This window comes from Martes martes, assembly GCF_963455335.1.
Source record: "Martes martes genome assembly, chromosome: 3".
NCBI classification, from domain to species: Eukaryota; Metazoa; Chordata; class Mammalia; order Carnivora; family Mustelidae; genus Martes; species Martes martes.
Genome location: NC_137890.1, coordinates 167,268,482 through 167,286,995, shown reverse-complemented (window position 1 = coordinate 167,286,995; position 18,514 = coordinate 167,268,482). Strand labels below are relative to the sequence as shown.

General features: G+C 53.3%; 1 protein-coding gene across 3 annotated transcripts; it reads left to right on the top strand.

Annotated features, from left to right (window-relative positions):
* Positions 1-8,801: 8,801 nt before the first annotated feature.
* On the top strand, positions 8,802-18,259 carry DES (desmin). 3 transcript variants are annotated; one of them, XM_080799091.1, is made up of 9 exons: positions 8,802-9,511; positions 10,568-10,628; positions 10,746-10,841; positions 10,996-11,157; positions 11,333-11,458; positions 11,849-12,069; positions 13,366-13,409; positions 15,126-15,208; positions 15,421-18,259. In XM_080799091.1, the coding sequence occupies exons 1-9, from the start codon at positions 8,934-8,936 to the stop codon at positions 15,460-15,462; spliced, it is 1,413 nt and encodes a 470-aa protein (XP_080655217.1). In that variant the 5' UTR covers positions 8,802-8,933; the 3' UTR covers positions 15,463-18,259. The 3 variants fall into 3 exon arrangements, with proteins under 3 accessions (XP_080655217.1, XP_080655216.1, XP_080655218.1); XM_080799090.1 differs by lacking the exons at positions 13,366-13,409; positions 15,126-15,208 and having other exon boundaries at positions 8,823-9,511; positions 15,421-18,253; XM_080799092.1 differs by lacking the exons at positions 13,366-13,409; positions 15,126-15,208 and having other exon boundaries at positions 8,852-9,511; positions 11,849-12,056; positions 15,421-16,683.
* The last annotated feature ends 255 nt before the right edge of the window (positions 18,260-18,514 follow it).

The following is an 18,514-nucleotide window of genomic DNA, read 5'->3' as shown; positions in this document are numbered from 1 at the left end:
CAGGCTATCGGCTATCGAGACAGATGGGAGAGATAGAAGGATGAAGGACTGGGGCTATTAAAAACACTGAGGGTCCGAGAAGGGTATCTTTTGGAATCCAAGACTCACTCTCATTGTGTACTTGGATGGTTTGAAAAATAAAGTATCCTATTTAGCAGCTAGAACGGCTCCGAGTACTGAGGTGGGCTGTGATCTGGACTGGCAGAGAGGGCCCTGGGGTCTGAGTGGACCCCAAGATACTGTGACTCAGCTGGCTGGAGGAAGAGGAGGATGATCCTATAAGGCTATAGATAGCAACTGTGCATAGTGGCCATGTGAGGTCATTGCCAGCCAGCTTAGGCCCTGTTTAAAGCATGCCACAGCCTTGGAGTGATGTAGGAAACCTGGACAGGGCCCAGGACAGCACAGATATGACCAAACTGGAGGGGCTGAAACCAAAAAAGCTTATGAGGAAAGATGAAAGGAATGGGGATGAATCAGGGAAAGAAGCTGAGTGATGGCACTAGGAACCTGACAGTCTTCCAGGGAAGAGAGGATGCTGCCTTTCTTTCTCTGGGTCCAGTTCTAAGAAAGAAGGGGCTTGCATTTCAGCAGAGGGATTACGAGAGGCTATCCAGGGTGTGAATCCACGAGCAGGTGAAGGAGCCTGTGATTTCTCCCTGCATGGGAGTGGGAGCAGTGTCCCCGAACCCTATCTCAGGGGTTCCCAACTCGCCCTGACAACTGCCACCCCGGTTCTCAGACCCCTTCCCCTCTTCCACCCAGATACACCCTAGTCTGTTTCTCCTGTTCTGTGAGGGGGGTTTCGGCTGGAAGTGTGGATGCACATCTGTGTGGGGAAAGGGGACTCCTCTGCCTTGGGTCTCTATCTCTTTGGGACATGGCTCAGGGCCAGATGTCATCTCGAGGAGTTCAGAAGTAGCCCCTACAAACTGCTGGGGATTGTGCAGGGTGGCTGGGGTGCCGAGGAGAGGGATGTGGGGGGACAGCTGAGCCCCTGAGAGCCAGTGCAGGGCAGGGGGTGGCATTGGTTTTCTTGGGCAGGACACGGTGACAAGGGGAGCCCGGGGAGAGGCAGCCCCAAGCAGTTGGGAGGAACAGGAGGGTGGGGAGAACCTATGTCTAAAGAGGAAGGCGATCCCATTTCTGCTGGCTGCTGTAGCCACATCTCATCATGAGACAAGGGCCAGGGGCCATCCTGGAGCTGGGCCAGAGATCTGGGTCCCCCTTGATGGTGAGTCTGGGGTGAGCAGGGAGGCCCCCAGCAAGGCTGCCCGGGGAGGCACCAAAGCTTCGATTCCGAAGAAAAAGGCCTCTCTCACTCAGGTCAGAACAAGGAGGAATGTCCAGGATATTTCACTAAGGAGAAACTGAGGCCCAGAGAATGGACACGTGCAGTCCCTCCACACAGCTTAGCCAGAGCGGGCCCAGGCCCCTGGCCTCCCAACTCCCAACCAGATGCTGCTCTTGGTACATTAGGATGCCGTCCCGGGGACTTCTAAGGCTACCAAAGCCCCTTCTTCTCCTTCCCTCCACTTGGCTGGGGTCCCCAACCTCTACTTCTCCATCTCCTATTGATGCAAGTAACCCTCCCCCAGGCATCCCGGGGTGGGGGCGGGGGCTAAGAGTCCACAAACACCTTCACCTCCACCATCTCAGCAGCCCCTCCCCTTGAAGCTCAGCCCTACCCGCCCTGCAATCCCTGCTCCAGCCTTCAAGGCGTCCTATTTGGTAGAAGTTGAGGCCTGGGAGGAGGTGAGATTGGCCGCAGACTTCTCCTACTTTGGCAGAAAACCCACAGCGTTCCATGTCTGTAAAAGGAGCGTGGGGCAGGCGGGGGGTTGGAACCAGGCTCTGGGCCTCCCCGGGGAAGAAGCTGGGTCAGGGGTGCGGGGGGCTATGAAGTGGAAGCGGAGGAGGGCTACATGGGGATGGATTGGGGGTGCCGGTGAGGTTAGGGGCCCAGAACAGGGGTGGGGTCACACGGAGAGGGAGCCGGTGGCCTGAAGGTCTTAAACCAGTGAGAGGTAGAGGGTGGCAGACAAGGGGTGGATGGCTGGCCCAGCCTGGGGAAGGGGGTGAGCAGTGTAGCATGAGAGAGAGAGAGTTTCAGGGAGAATCCTGACGCCACCGTCCTGCGGGGGCTGGGGGGGGGCAGCTCAACCTCCCCCTGGTGATATCAGGAAGAAACAATTGCTTCTGGACATTCCTTCCCTTTTACAGTCACTCCAGGCTGCTCACCACCCTGTGGAGGTTACACAGTCTCTAGAACTGAGAGGGGGTGGGGAGGGAGCAGTGGGGAAGGGGGCTGTTGGGAGGAGGGCTCTGGGAGCGCTGAGGCCTGGAGGCGCCAGAGAGCCAGTGCTCGGCTGGGGGCCACTCACCGTTTGGCTCCCTTGGCCCAGAGACTCCGGATGTCAGAAGCTGAGGGGACCTCAGAGGCCATGTTGCCTGACCCCTTTCACAGGGCATGACAGGACCAGAGAGGAAACAGGACTTGCCCAGGTCCCACAGATGATTTGTGGGTGAACCCCCAGGCCAAGCATCTATATCTAGCCTCACCCCCCCCCAACACCCCCGTGCTTGAGCCTCCTACCTCCCTACCAGGTGCTAAAGCTGAGGCAGGAACCAGGGTTTGGGTTCACACCTGCCACACTGTCCCCAAGGCTCTCAGGCAATGGCTGCCTCCTGGCCCAGCCCAGCTCAAGATGGAAGCATGAGATGCCCAGCTGGGAAACAGAAAGAGAGGAGGATGGGCCCTGGGGAAATGAGCAAAGGAGGTGGGAGTCAGTGTGTGGAGCAAGAGTGCCCTGTGGGGAGGCATCAGCACAGCCCCACACTGGGGATCCTGGGGTTGGACTGGGGTAGGTGAGGCGCTCCCAGATGGGACAAGGTGGAACAGTTGTTCCTGTCCTCTCCTTTTTAATGTCTTTCAGTTTTTCCTCAGCCCAAATGCCCCATGCTGGCCAGGTCAGTGTCCCTACCCCAGCCATCCACCAAGGCCAGTCACCTGCCCCCCTATCTGTGCCATCTATGGGATCTGGGATGTCCTATGGGTAGCCAGGGCCCTTGTGTTCCAGGAAGCCCTCTGTGAGGTTCAGAGATCTGCCTAGCCACCCATAAACCCTGCAGACACTGAGCTTAGGGGAAGCCAGGGGACAGCAAATGCAGAGGTCTGGAGGTTAGAAAGAGTTTAGCAGCGTCCTCCAATAGAAAAGAGGGCCGTGTGGCTGAAGGAGGCTGAGCCCAAAGTGAGTGAGCTGAGGTTGGTCAGGTGGGCAGGCCGGTCCCAGGGGGCCTTGGAGGTCATGGTGAGTTTGGGTTTTGCTGGTTCATTAGTTCAGGGAAGGGAGAAAAAGTGAAAATGGGGAAATAGGCAAAGTGTCCCAAGAAGAAGAGTACTATTCCCAAATATTTGGCCTGTATAAGTAGGGTTCTTTTTGCTCTGCTTCGCTCCCAAGTTAGAATAAGTGGCATAGCAAAGACACATCATCTGGCTTCAAATATAAGGAGATAATACATATATAAATTATATATGTATATGTATATGAATATATATGTGTGTGTGTGTGTATATATATATATATTTTTTAAATAGGCTCCATGCCCAACGTTGGGCTTGAACTTGAGACCCTGAGATCAAGTGCTCTACTGACTGAGCCAGCCAGGCGCCCTTAAGGAAATATTTTCTAATACTAGAGCTGTCTACTGTCCTGTGACAGAGATGTGTCAGGTACTCAATGACTCTTAGTGGAATGGAATGGGCTGCCCAGAGACACCGCGTTCCCAGCTGGACCCATGCTTGCTACAGTCACCAGAGAGATTTCAGCCTTAACTGAGAAGTAAAGGACGTAGGACTGGCCAGCCTTGTGACCTTTGAAGTCACCTCCAACCACAAGTTCCCAAGACTCTCCAACATCAGGATAATCTGGGAAGATTTCAAGCAAAAGTGGGACTGACTTTCTTCTCTGATTTGACAAGATGTCTTTTTTTTTTTTTAAGATTTTATTTATTTATTTGACAGAGAGAGACACAGCAAGAGAGGGAACACAAGTAGGAGGAGTGGGAGAGGGAGAAGCAGGCTTCCCACCGGGGAGGGAGCCCAATGCGGGGCTCAATGCGGGGCTCAATCCTAGGACCCTGGGATCATGACCTGAGCTGAAGGCAGATGCTTAACGACTGAGCCACCCAGGCACCCCTGATTTGACAAAATGTCTTGATAACACTCAGTGTACAAGACATTGTACCACATACACAAGTTTATAAACTGTCCCCTTTCTTCTGAAAAACGCTGAATGAAATGGTCTGTCTTAGTGGACCTTCCCATTTCCAACATCAATTAGCTCAAGTAAGAGCATGACCTTAAAATAATGTGACTATTTTTAAAAAATAGCTTATCAAAATTTATAAATCCAACTGTCCCCAGGATATTCATAGCAGCACTGTTTATCATAGCAAAAGAATGGAAACAGTATAAATGTCCATCAATTAAAAATTGGCTAAATAAATTATGGCAAATCCATACAGTGAAATACAAATGAGGATATTAAGAAGAATGACTCAAAATCTTCCAACAAAGAAAAAAGCAGAACCAGATGGTCACTGGTGAGACTGACCAAACATTTCAGAATTAACACCAATCGTTCTCAAACTCTACCAAAAATATGAAGATGAAGGCATACTTCCTAACTCATTCTATGAGGCCAGCATTCCCCTGATACCAAAGCCAGACAAAGACACACAAGAAAGTAAATCTATAGACCTATGTCCCTTATGAATATTGATGTAAAAAATTCTCAACAGAACACTACCAAACCAAATTCAGCAGCATATTAAAAGGATTATACACCATGACCAAGTGGGATTTATTTCTGGAATGCAAGGATGTTTAACATAGGAAAACCAATCAGCTTAATATACCACATTTATAGAATGAAGGGAAAACCCCACATGATCAGTTTTGTTTACAACAGCATCAAAACAATAAAATAATTGGGAATAAACATGACCCACAAGGCATAAGACTGGTTCATTGAAAATTATAAAACATTGCTGAGATAAATTAAAGAAGATACAAATAAGTGGAAAGACATCCCATAGTCATTGATCATAAGACTTACTGTTGTTAAGCTGTCAGTACTGCCCAAAGTGACCTAGAGTCAAAGCAATCGCTATCAAAATCCCGCAACTGTTTTTTGAAGAAATGGGAAAATCCATTCTAAAATTCACATGGAATCTCAAGGGACCCTGAATAGCCAAAACATCTCAAAAAAGAGCAAAGTTGAAGGCTTCACACTTATCAATTTCAAAACTTCTTACAAAGCTACAGTAATTAAAACAGTGTGGTACTGTCACAAGGACAGATATATAGGCCAATGGAAAAGGCCACAGAGCCCAGAAGAAAATCCTCACACAAATGACTAAATTGTTCTCAGCAAGGGTGCCAAGACCAAATTCACTGAGGAAAGGACGGTCTTCAACAAATGGCGCTGAGAAACCCGGATACTCGCACGTAAAACAACGAAGTTGGACCCTTACCTTACGCCACCTGCAAACATGAACTCAAAATAGATCAAGGACATGAAATTGTAAAACTCCTAGAAGAAAACATTAGAACTCATGACATTGAGTTTGGCAGTGATTTCTTGCATATGACACCCAAGTTCAGGCAATAAAAGAAAAAATAGATAAATTGGACTCATCGAGATGAAAACGTGTTGTGCACCAAGCATACAATCAACAGAGTGAAAAGCATACGATCCCACTGAATGGGACCCCTTGACCTCTGTGCCAAGGACATTATCCATCCAGATATATTATTAATATTTTAAGTGTGTCCAATTCTAAGTAGTCTCCTGGGGAGGCGAAACTCTAACTCCAGGGGTGCTGCCCAGTTGAGAACGTGTTTTGGAGCACTCTTCTTTCACCTGCTGTCCGAGGCTTGGAGTGTTGTTTTGCTGCCCTCCATGGTAGCAGATTCTCAGGGTTGGAACTGAAGATTGGAAATGGCCCCAAGTGGTTCAGAGCCAAGTCTGGTAGATGTTCATTTTGACTAGAGAATAAGTGATATAATTTACTTATTTGTTTTCTGCTTCATTTCACCATGGAACTGAGGCATTGGACTGGTCCGAACGGCAATTTCCTTATGTGGTCTGGAGACGGTTGACAGAGAGGACTCCCAACAATGTTCTGTCCTCCCTAGTATTGTGGAAATGGGTGCACCCTCTCCTACAAGAGATTGGTCAGGAATGTTTTGGCTACAAGTGAGAGAAGCGAGCACCAAGTGCCTTAAGTGGGGAAGAAAAAAAAAAAAAAGGAAAAGTTTATTGGCCCCAAAGTCAAGAAGGACATGGGGTGGGGGGAGCTCGCAAAATCAAGGGTAGAGCTGTAGAACCAGGTCCCCCCGACCCCAATAGCTGGAATTAAGGATTTCCTGCCCTGCATTCTCTCCAGGTGTCTCTGCTTCTCCTTGTATGTTGACTTCCCTTTCCTCCTAGTGCAGGAATGACCCCACGGGGAAGGAAACATAGTTGCCACAGGCTCTAGCTGTTTCATCTGTAAATTCCAGGGAAGGTCTCTGATTGGCCCTTCTCAGGTCCAGGTCACCCCTGAGCCAATCACTGCAGTCGGAGGGATATAATTGCTAAGACTGGCTGGGAACTGGGTCATCTGTCCACCCATTGTGTGTACTCTGTGTGTGTAGCCTTTGTTACCAAAATAAGGGAGCGGGAAAGAAAGCTTTCAGGCTACTTGGAACTACAACAAGGATGCTTGTTGCCTGGGATATGCTAAGGATCCACATGGTCTCTCAAATTCTCCAGGAGCCTACAATCTAGTTTGGGAGACAAAACACAAAAATAACCAGAACACAACAGCTTGCACTGACTCAAAGCCTGGATAAGAATATCTGGAACCCCCCACCCCCTCATAGGCCTGTCTCTTGGATAAAACTTAGATACTTAGTGTGGAAAGGCTTTGAGAAGATAGCAGTAACAAAGCCCTTTACAGTTCACCTGGCATAGTCACGTCCATTCCAGGGGGCCAAGCACAGCTCTGGAGTCGGACTGCCTCAGCTTCCTGAGCTGCAAAATGGGAATGATACTAGTTCCTGCCTCACAGGGTTGTTGGGGATTGGGGGTGTTCACACTGTGTGGCACACAGTGGGGGCTAAGTGTATGTAAGGGGTTATGTGCGTCTTGTTATATTTTGGGGGGCAGCAGGGAGGGAGACAGGGAGAGAGAATTTTAAGCAGGCTCCACACCCAGCATGGAGCCCTACATGGGGCTCGATCTCACAACCCTGGGATGACGACCTGGGCCCAAGTCAAGAGTCAGATGCTTAATGGACTAAGCTACCCAGGTGCCCCTACGCGTTGTTATTCGAGCCTCTTCAGAGCCTGTAGGGTAGGTATGGCAAGGCTGACCACATCCACTTGCTAGGGGAGGACACAGAAAAGTGTAGGTCTTGCCTGCTAGTAACTGGGCCTGCTGGTGATGGCAGAGCTGGGGTAGGACCTGAGCTCTATTCCAGAAGCTGGCATTCCAGAAGGGTCAGGTCTAAGGGAGGCCTGCAGTGTGCCAGGTGAAGGTGTAGGGAGACAGCCAGTGTTCATGGAGAAGTGGGGATGTCCTCAGGGGTCAGCCAATACCTTGTGCTGAGGAGGAAGAAGGCTATGAAGTTGGGACTCCATTCTGGTGGGGGGCTTGGGGCATTGTGGGGGGTGGGAGGTGATTGGGGCTTAGCTCCCTGAACCTGCCTGGGCCATCTGAAACCTGTGTCTCCCCAGGTACCCGGCCCCCACCCCCCAGAACGCCTCTCCCGTGTGCCTGTTTCCCAGACTGATGCCTTCTCCTCTATAAATACCAGCTCTGGTATGCTGGGCTGGCAGCTGTTGCTGCCAGAGAGATGGCTAGGCTGACACATGGCTCCTGACAAAATACAAACCCCTGGTGTGTGTGGGTGTGGGTGATGTGAGTAGGGGGGTGAATCAGAGAAGGCGTGGGGGTGGGCACAAGAGGGCAGAAGCCCGGTGAAGTTGGCGTGTGGGGGTGACAGTGCATGGTAACTGGAAACTCAGAGGCTCCCAGGCTCTTTCTGGAAATCACCCTGTTGTTTATAAACTTGAGGCTTTGCCCTACCCTGAAGAGGGGGAGGAAAAGAGCTTACACTAGCCCAGAGGGAAACTGAGGCTCGGGGTTAGAATCTTGGTGCCAGTGGACATACCTGAGGAGGCTGTCTCTGGCCAGGACTGCTCTCTGACCCCCACCCCACCAGGGTTCTCCCCCACCCTCCTGCCTGCCTAGAGACCCTCTTGCTCCATGCCTGGCTGGTAGGTGCCAGTCTTTCCTGAGTCCTCCCAAACCTCTGCCACTTCTAGAGAATCTTTCTGGAGGAAAAAAAGTGCTTTTGAGGCTTTCTGGGGAATAGGCCTTGTTCCTCTAGGAAATGACTCAAAGTCTCTCCTCCAAACGAAAGGGACACCCTCAAACCAAGGGGAAACCTCTCTTCCATTCTCTCCCCCGACTACCCCCCAGGGCGAGGCGGGCACCCAAGGGCGGAAAGAGGCTGCCTCGGGCTTCCAGACAGCCTTGCTTCCCCGGTGAAGGGGTTGGCAGGCCTGCCGATCTTCTGCCCTCCTAAGTCCTCCAGCCTGTCCCACACCTCTTGCGGGCCCCTTCCCACCGGCGTAGGGACGCAGGCCTCTTGCGGGGGAGCTGGCCTCCCCGCCCCCACGCCAGCGGCCGCCCTTCCTGGCAGGACAGCGGGATCCTGCAGCTGTCAGGGGAGGGGCGGCGGGGGCTGATGTCAGGAGGGATACAAATAGTGCAGACGGCTAAGGGGCCCTGTCTCCCCTCGACGCATCCACTCTCCAGTCGGCCGCCTCCCGCCGCCGCTTCCTCCGTGCCGCCCAGCCTTGCCCGCGCGCCGCCACCATGAGCCAGGCCTACTCGTCCAGCCAGCGCGTGTCCTCCTACCGCCGCACCTTCGGCGGGGCCGGGGGCTTCCCGCTCGTCTCCCCGCTCGGCTCACCGGTGTTCCCGCGCGCGGGGTTCGGCACCAAGGGCTCCTCGAGCTCGATGACGTCCCGCGTGTACCAGGTGTCGCGCACGTCGGGCGGGGCGGGCGGTCTCGGGGCGCTGCGGGCCAGCCGGCTGGGGTCGACCCGCGCGCCCTCCTCCTACGGCGCGGGCGAGCTGCTGGACTTCTCGCTGGCCGACGCCGTGAACCAGGAGTTCCTGACCACGCGCACCAACGAGAAGGTGGAGCTGCAGGAGCTCAATGACCGCTTCGCCAACTACATCGAGAAGGTGCGCTTCCTGGAGCAGCAGAACGCGGCGCTCGCCGCCGAGGTGAACCGGCTCAAGGGGCGCGAGCCCACCCGGGTCGCCGAGATCTACGAGGAGGAGCTGCGCGAGCTGCGGCGCCAGGTGGAGGTGCTCACCAACCAGCGCGCCCGCGTGGACGTCGAGCGTGACAACCTGTTGGACGACCTGCAGCGGCTCAAGGCCAAGTGAGGACCTGGCGCTCCCGGAACCCCCTTTCCGCGGGCTGGGAGCGGAAGGAGAGGCCTGGGGGCTGGGGGGCAGCTGTCAGCACCTGTCTCCCCCCCACACACACACACAGCGCACCAGAGACCCTCTCCCACCGCCCCCCTGCGGGGAGAGAGTCATCTACTGGTGTCCCCTGAGGAGAGATGGACTCTCGGGTCTCTCCCTCCTGTTCTTACTCTGCAAAGCAGTTTTCTTGGGGACATGGTGTGCAAATGGAAGACCTGAGGCCTGTGGACAGACCCTTAAAAGCGTCTTAAGATGTCAGGGTGGTGTCCATGGGGGACTGGCAGATGAGCAGAGGGAGGAGGCCCGGGTACAGTCAGAGGGAGAGGGGGGTTTGATAGGAGACAAGGAAAATCTGGGGCAAGCTGGGAAGGGCAAAGGGTGGGGAATCTATGTGGTAGCTCTCAGCTCATCTGTGATCAGACTACTCCCCCCGGGGGGGGGGGAGGTGGATAGAGAGCAGATCTTAGTCCCTAGGCTGGGCTGAGGCTGTGCCATTTCACTAAGGGAACGGAATAAGCTAGAGGAAAGGGGAGGGAGCAAGCCACAGGCTCCAGCAAGCTTCCAGGGCCTGATAGCGGGCTTCACCAGGCTTCCAGTAGGAAAAGGCAACAAGAATAGAGCAAGTACTCCTGGATCCTGCTTCTGACGGCAGGAGTGAGTGGAATCAATGTCCTACCACCCCGGTCACAAACAATAATTGCGCACCCATGTTGGCCAGACTGGGGCTGAGAACCAGGAACGTGGAGGTGGATAGAATAGACAGAGTCGCTAATCCCAGGGAGGTCACAGTCTGGTTGGGGACATAGATTTCCGGGGTGTGGCTCTGGGGAAGAAATTGGGCTACTTCCTGTCCCCTCCCGGGGTGGGCAGGGCCTCTTGTCTCTACCCTGGAGCCAGGCCTCCTCTGGGTGGCCTGAGCCCCACTCCCTGGGCAGCCCCCACCAGGCCTATCCCCATGGCTGGTTTTATCCTCACCAACTGTCTCTTTTCTGTCTGTCTGTTCTGGCCAGGCTGCAAGAAGAGATTCAGTTGAGAGAAGAAGCAGAGAACAATTTGGCTGCCTTCAGAGCGGTGAGCCCTCTTTGGTCCCCCAGCAGCTTTACCCCCTCTGACCCCGGGGGCCCCTGGTCTCCCTCTGCCCTGCCTGGGTTATCAGTGACACTCTCCCTCTTGCTTGACCACTCCCAGGACGTGGATGCAGCTACTCTCGCTCGGATTGACCTAGAGCGCAGGATTGAATCTCTCAACGAGGAAATCGTGTTCCTTAAGAAAGTGCATGAAGAGGTATGCCTTCAGCCCTCCTGCTCAAGGTCCTTAGACTCTAGTAGGAGTAGCTGGAAAGGAGGAGGGGAAGTGCAAGGCTGGGGAATGGGGAGGGGGTGAGGGTGCTGTGTGGGTGGGGCCTGGCAGAGCCCTGAAGCCCAGCTGTGCCCTACAGGAGATCCGAGAGCTACAGGCCCAGCTTCAGGAACAGCAGGTCCAGGTGGAGATGGACATGTCCAAGCCGGACCTCACCGCCGCGCTCAGGGACATCCGGGCTCAGTATGAGACCATCGCGGCCAAGAACATCTCAGAAGCTGAGGAATGGTACAAGTCAAAGGTGGGCAACCTTGCCCGAGGGCTCTGGCCCCTCCATTCCCCTCCGTCTCTATCTGGAGGTGCTTCCTGTGGCTCTCTCCATGGGGAGGAGAGTGAGCCAGGGTTTCCAGGCTCCCTTGCCATCCCTGCCCTGCATCCTGCAGCCTCCTCATCTCGGTCCCACTCCCTGTCCGCAGGTGTCTGACCTGACCCAGGCAGCCAACAAGAACAACGACGCACTGCGCCAGGCCAAGCAGGAGATGATGGAGTATCGACACCAGATCCAGTCCTACACCTGTGAGATCGACGCCCTCAAGGGCACCGTGAGTGCCCACCCATCTCGCCCCACCCAGTCCTTCCATCTGCACCTCCCACTCTCACTCTGAGACCCTCTCTCTGGGCCTCTGTCTCCTCAAACCTCCCACAGGGGTGAAAACAGACAGGTGGCTTCTCAGTTGAACTCTCAGGATTCTAGGCTCCTAGGTGGGGGTGGAGAGGAAGGACACGGATGCTTCCTTTTATCACTTCTACTCTCCCCAGAAGACTTCACTTGAGTTTAGGTTTCCCTAGCTCAGAAGAGTGTGCCAACTCCTGGATCTGACCATGTGGGGTTGCACCCCAGCTCCAAGGCTGTGTCTGTCCCCGTCCTGAACCCCTACCCTGGTGCTCACCCCTCCATGTCTCTTCTTGACCTGGGTGTCCCTCTCCTGCAGAACGATTCGCTGATGAGGCAGATGCGGGAGATGGAAGACCGCTTTGCCAGCGAGGCCAGCGGCTACCAGGACAACATCGCGCGTCTGGAGGAAGAGATTCGGCACCTCAAGGATGAGATGGCCCGTCACCTGCGGGAGTACCAGGACCTGCTCAATGTCAAGATGGCCCTGGATGTGGAGATTGCCACTTACCGGAAGCTGCTGGAGGGCGAGGAAAGCCGGTGAGGGGCTGGCGGTGGGATTCTGGGGAGTGCCGAGGGGCCCATTCCTGCCCCCTTACCAATAACCCTGGGGTTGGGGAGGAGCTCAGGATCACCTTAGCAAGATCTGGAAACAATTTTATACAGGAGGCCACCGCACCACTAATTGCAGAGAATTAACCAAGGCCACCTGGGTAAAAAGTGACTTAATTAATAGCTTTTATAAAAAGAGAAATAGTAGTATTCCCTCATCCACCTTCAGAATTAAGAGCCAGCAGCATAAAACCATGTTCAGCAACCAGTAGTAAAATATTACTGCCAGTCAAGGGAGATATGAGAGCAGAGTGGGGAATGATGAGCAAGGGAAGGGAGGGGGCTGATAGAGACAAAGAGAGAGCCTGAGACACAAGTTAAGAAGGAGAGGGCAGACTTGTGCTGGAGGGCACGTGTACACACACACACACACACACACACACACACACAAGCTTTTAGGAAAAGATAGCATGACAGGCTCAGAGAAACTCACTTCTAGAGTCCAAAAATGACATATGACTAAAAGGCAATGCGAGGCAACTTTTCTGGGGCGTTGGAAATGTTCTGTATCTCAATTTAGACTAGTAGTTCCGTTGATGTAGACGCTGATCAAAACTCATTGCAAAATTGCAGACTAAGATCTGTGTATTTCACTGTAGGTAAACCTAACCTCAGTTTAACACAGGTCAATTACACAAAAAAATGACACTTATGGATACTCACAAATACGATGATGTCTAAAGTTTAAAACAATCAGCAGACATGCTTAGATACAGACCTGCACACAGAGAGAGGTCAGAGTTCATAGAATTACATCTACATATAATGACCTTTCAAGGCAGCTGGAGATGTGTTGAGTTCTCCCCCCCACCACCACTAGGCATAAACAGGGATGGCATTTACCCTGGAACTCGCCATTCTGTGGGTGGGCCAGCAGTTCCCAGCCTGGCTGCCGGGTGGGCATACACAATGGGCATGTGGCCATTGTCTACAACTGCTATCCATATACCCTGAACTACCTGAGGAAGGAGATCCTGGTGACCTAGAGAGGGCAGGGGCGTTGGGATTATGGATGTCAGGCCAGCAGTTCAGAGATGGAAAGGGACAGTTCCTGGGAGAGCTGGAGTTGTCCTTTGACCCCGTGCTTTTAGCCACGTGAAAGGTCAGTGGGACAGGGACAGCTGACAGTGGCCTTTGTTGAGGACCAGGGCAAGCTTTGATGGGTGGTCACAGGGAGATATAGAGGGCCCTAACCCTTTGGCGGCTTGATCTCTTCCCTTTCAGGATCAACCTCCCCATCCAGACCTTCTCTGCTCTCAACTTCCGAGGTGAGTGCATATTGGCAGGTGGACGCTTGGATGGCTGGGGGCAGGAGTCCAGCATGGGCACTGCCCAAGGCCAGCCGGGGAGGGGGAATGGAACTGGGGGGATGGAGCTGGGGTCTGGGACAGAGAAAGGGAGCAGCTGCAGGTGGGTGGGGAAGTTTAGGTAGAAGCACCTTCTAACAGAGAGAGCTTTTTAAATATTCCATGGTATTATACTGTATCGAGCATGTCCCCAGCACCTACTGGGAGTCTCGGACATCTGCAAACAGCTTCGATTCCCAATATACCCAAACTCTGAAGGTACCAGGGCTGGCCTTGGGGGTCTGACAGCAGAAGCATCTAAAACCATACACCCTGGACTACAAGGCGCCCCCCCCAGCCATTGTCTGTTTGGCAAATTGCCAAGCACCCCCCTGCACCCCACCCCACCCCACCTCCCACCAGCTGCTTATTGAACACCTCCAGTTTGCTGGAGCAAGATGTTAGACACAGGCTTTAAAAGAAAAAAAAAGAAGCCAAACCTTAGCAAAGCCAGACAATTAAAAGAAGGAGCTCCAGGGGCATTCTGCCATTCTGACATTAGTAATATGCAGAGTGAGTGGCTTTCCAACCCCAGAGAACAGAAAAACACACTATAATGAAACTTCAGGAAAGCAAATCGGACTCCTTGGCTTGGCAGTGTCGCCTTTCCTAGATCAAACCTTTTTTGTCTTCAGTGTTCGTTCCCATTGGGAAAATTACGTGCTGTGCCCCACCAAGTTATGACATTGGTCGCAGGCTAGCAGCTCGCTGAGGAAATTCATGAACACCAAACTCGTAATACCCAGGACCTAAATTTGACCCGCCCTAGAAAACACAACCTCTTTTTTTTTCAGTAGTTTATGCAGACACCCAAGTGTGAGCCTTGCAATTGAAACTGCTTAATGCTTTTTCAAATCAGTGGCTCTGTGGCCAAGATAGCGCATCGAGGCTGGTGTTTCATGGCAAAGAAATCAAGGCATAGAGAGGCAAGGGAATGGCCGTCAGCACAGTGAATCCGTAACCGACTCCAGTCTGTCTCTCTTTCATTAAGACACAGTTTACTCATCCGGTCTCTCTCTCTCTCTTTTTAAGATCTATTTATTTATGAGAGAGAGAGAGAAGGTGGGCAGGGGGCAGAGGGAGAGAGAGTCTCAAGCAGATTCTGAGTTAAGCTTGGAGCCCGATGTGGGGCTGGATCTCAAACCCTGAGATCACAACCTAGGCAAATCCAAGAGTCCGAAGCTTAACCGACTGCACCCCACCCAAGGCACGCCTCATCTGGACTCTTAAAGAGGGGCTGGGTACCATGAGGCCCTTCAAAAGAGTATCTTGGGACTGTGTTTGGGGTTCTTTCAGGGTACAAGTTCACACAAGGCTGTGCTGGAGCCCAGTGGTGGAGGGGGAGTGAGGACGTGTGTGAGGAGTGGGAATGTTGGATGGCCTGGGGCCTCAGGGGTCCCCCACTCTCCTGAATCAGTGTCTCTTGGCTCCTGAGCCCGTCTTAGCCGTGGGACTCGCCCCGGCATCTGTAGAGCTCAAGGATGGCTATAAAGTCTTGCCGAAAAAGTCATAGGCCCATCTTGAGGGGGTAGGAGTGTTTTGGGCTCCACCTCATGGGACCAGGGAGGGACTCCCAGTCCCTAGAGTGGCCCAGGCCTGGACTGGGTCAGGCTGAGTGTGTGGGTGGATCTGTTACAGAAACAAGCCCGGAGCAAAGGGGTTCTGAGGTCCACACCAAGAAGACGGTGATGATCAAGACCATCGAGACCCGGGATGGGGAGGTGAGCCATCTGCCTGCTTCCCTTAGCCTGGTGGGTGCTCTGGGGTATGTCTGTGAGGCTGTCAGCCAGGTGCCTTCCACCAGCTGTGCTGGTTCAAGGCTCTGCCTGGAGGGAGAAGGGGTCCTGCTACATCGGAGTCGGGGGAGGACCTAGGGCTGGGGCCCTATTCTCCTGTTGGCGCTGGTTTGGACTGGGCTTCTCTCCCTCCCCAGGTTGTCAGCGAGGCCACACAGCAGCAACATGAGGTGCTTTAAAGCCAGAGACCCCTCTGCCACCAGAGACCATCCTCGCCCCTGTCCTCACTGCCTCCTAAAGCCAGCCTCCTTCCATCCCAGGGCACCACACCCAGCCACAATGTTCCCCTCACAACCTCTGACACTTGCTCACCCACCACCATGCATGGCCCCCGCAGGGGACATGGCCTACCCCTGCCCAGGCACAGGCAGCCCCAGCCGTATGATCCTGGATGTTGGAAATGAGTGAGCCTGGCTCCTAGCTGCCCTCCGCGTGTGCTGGGCAGGACCAGCATGGAACCAGAGCAGACCAGTCCCCTCCCACTTCTGGGACGTCAGGCCCTAGCCTCTACCTTTGGAGAGGGCCCCAGAGCAGGGCGTTGGGACCCCATAGGACCAGGACGGAACCTGGAGACCTCCCCACTCCCTACTCCCTAGCCTGGGTCAGAAAGAAAGGGCAGCCTCCCCAGCAAGCCTGGCAGGTGACTGGAGGACTAGCCCCTGTGGGAATGGGGGCTTGACATGGACTCCGTGGCCCCTTCCTTTCCCAGGGTGGGCTTAGAAAGCAGGGGCTGCAAGAGGGAACCCCCGAAGGTGCCATTTGTGGGAGCAGGAGATTCAGAAGGAGAGAGGGTGGGCGAGATGCTGGAGAGACGTGAGGAGAGAGGCAGAGAGCGGTCTCAGGCAGGGGAAGGGGTGCCCCCCTCTGTGCCCACCCCTCCCCTGCAGCAGGGGCTCTGGACAGAAACAATAAAAAGAGAAGTACTAGCCTAGCACGTCCCTGGCTGTGTTGACTGCCTGGTCGCCTCTGAGGGCCCCTAGGGCGCTGCTGCCCCATCCCTTGGGATGGACCGTGTGCTGCCTTCCTGCCTCCTCAGAGCTCAGACCGTCCCCCAGGGCCTGTCACCTCTGCTGTTCCCAGAAACTCCCAGCCTTGCTGTGTGTATGTGGCATAGGGTGGGAGGGGAGTTGGGCAGGCGGCTTTTGTTAGGGAGCCTTGAATACCTCCTGTTAGGCCCCAATTTCTGGAATGCCCCTTTGGGCCCCCTTTGGGCCTTCAGATCATCAGGCCCCAGGGACACCACCTGCTGTTCTTTCTGAAGGGCATAGCCTGGCTCTGAAGTAGGGCTCTCCTATTCCCCAAAACAGCTCACAGCCCCTTCCCATTAAACCTGCCTGAGCACCTTCTATGGACAAGGAGTGATTCAGGAAAAATAACATTGTTAAGAAAAATAGAAAGTTCTATCTTATTTTTGGAGAAGACTGAAATTCTCTGAAGATATCGTTTCAGCCCATGTTAACCAAGACTTTGAATGCAATGCAATCTCAAGGAAAATACAAAAGGGAAATTTGGGGAGAATTTGGTAAGCATAAGGGAGGGGAGGGGAGGACATATGAAAAAAAAATTGGAAATCCTGGAACAAAATATTAACACGGATATGTTAAAGGTTTCTGTGGGTGACGCTTAATGATTCAATATATAGGCTTGGGGGCCGCTGGGTAGCCACGGGGGGACAGGAGTGAAGCCTGTCTCTTTTCACTCCTTCTAAAAGATAAATTTCAGATGGATCCAAGATTTAGGAAGCTTGATGGATCCATATAGGCTTCTGCCTTCAAGTTAGTCCTCACAGATCAAGGAGATCATTCTTTAAAAGAGAGGAGAAGAGGGTAGAGATCATAAAAATAGTAAATTCAGACAATCTGTAGGAGGGGAAAAAAAAAAGAATCCAAAACCTAATAGAGCTTTAGTCTTAAGGTCTTAGTCTGACTTTCCTAACTGGCCTTTTCCAGAAACTTCCAAAGCCTTTCTGGTGTCTCTATTTTTCTCACTCTCCTTGGATGCTCCCTTTGCTCAGAAATCACCCCTTCCCTCTGGGTTCAGCAGCTCATCCCTATAAGAAGGCCCCCTTCTCTGTGGAATTCTTCAGCTTGGCCCGGGGAGCATTGTGGACACATCCCGGGTCTCCACCCTCTGCCACTGGTGACCCGTGATCATTTCTTTCCCCTTAGTGCCCTAGTGGGATGAACACTGAAAACCCTAGAACTACTCCCATCAACCCACAGTGGAATTCCAAGTGAAATTACAAGTAGCATTTGCTGCGTCTTTACCCTGGGATATAGGAGGGGGGGGGCTTCCCATCCCTGAGCGGTTCTCTCTGTGAGAGAGATGTCTGGGTGAGGCTGGGCTCGGGTGGATAAGAGGTGGTATACGTATCTGAGTAATTTCAGGAGCCTCTCAGCGATTTCTTCTTTCCCTTAAATGAGTACACTCACTCATCTAGCCCATAAAGCACAAAGGGGTGCATAGGTCAGGGAAGGTCTTAGAGGCATCCCTACCCTCCAAAAAAGCTGAGGTGCAGACTAGTCACTGAAGTGGAAAGAATCTAGGAATCTTAGACTCTCAGAGTCAGATGGCAAGTCCCCCAGGGAGTGACGCCCGTAACCCTGAAGTCGCCTCCCAGCCTCGCCCTAATATCTTAATGAGCAGTCACCGAGCTCTGCTTGAACGTCTCTGGTCGGAGAACACACTACCTCCTGAGCCCTTGGAGCTGGGGGTAGCTCTGTCAGTCAGAAAGCCTTCCTCCTCAGCACACATCTGTCTCCTGTGACTACTGCCCACTTGTTCAGAGAAGAGAGGAGACTCAGACCCAGCCTGTGTCCCCGTGGGGAAGCATTCTCTGAGCAGAGCCTTCCCGGGACTAAAAGACCTCTGATGCCGGGTGTCTGGCTGGCTCAGGCGGTAGAGTGTGTCTGCCTCTTGATCTTGGGGTTGTGAGTTCAGGCCTCATGCTGGGTATAGAGATTATTTAAAATCTTCAAAAAAAAAAAAAAAAGAGCGGGGCGTGGGGAACACCTGAATGGCTCAACTGGTTAAGTGTTTGCCTTCAGCTTGGGTCATGACCCCAGGGTTCTGGGATCAAGTCCCACATGGGGCTCCTGGCTCAGTGGGGAGCCTGCCTCTCCCTCTGCTTATGTTCTCCCTCTCTGGGACGCCTGGGTGGCTCAGTCAGTTAAGCGGCTACCTTCGGCTCGGGTCATGATCCCAGTGTCCTGGGACCGAGTCCCATTTCGG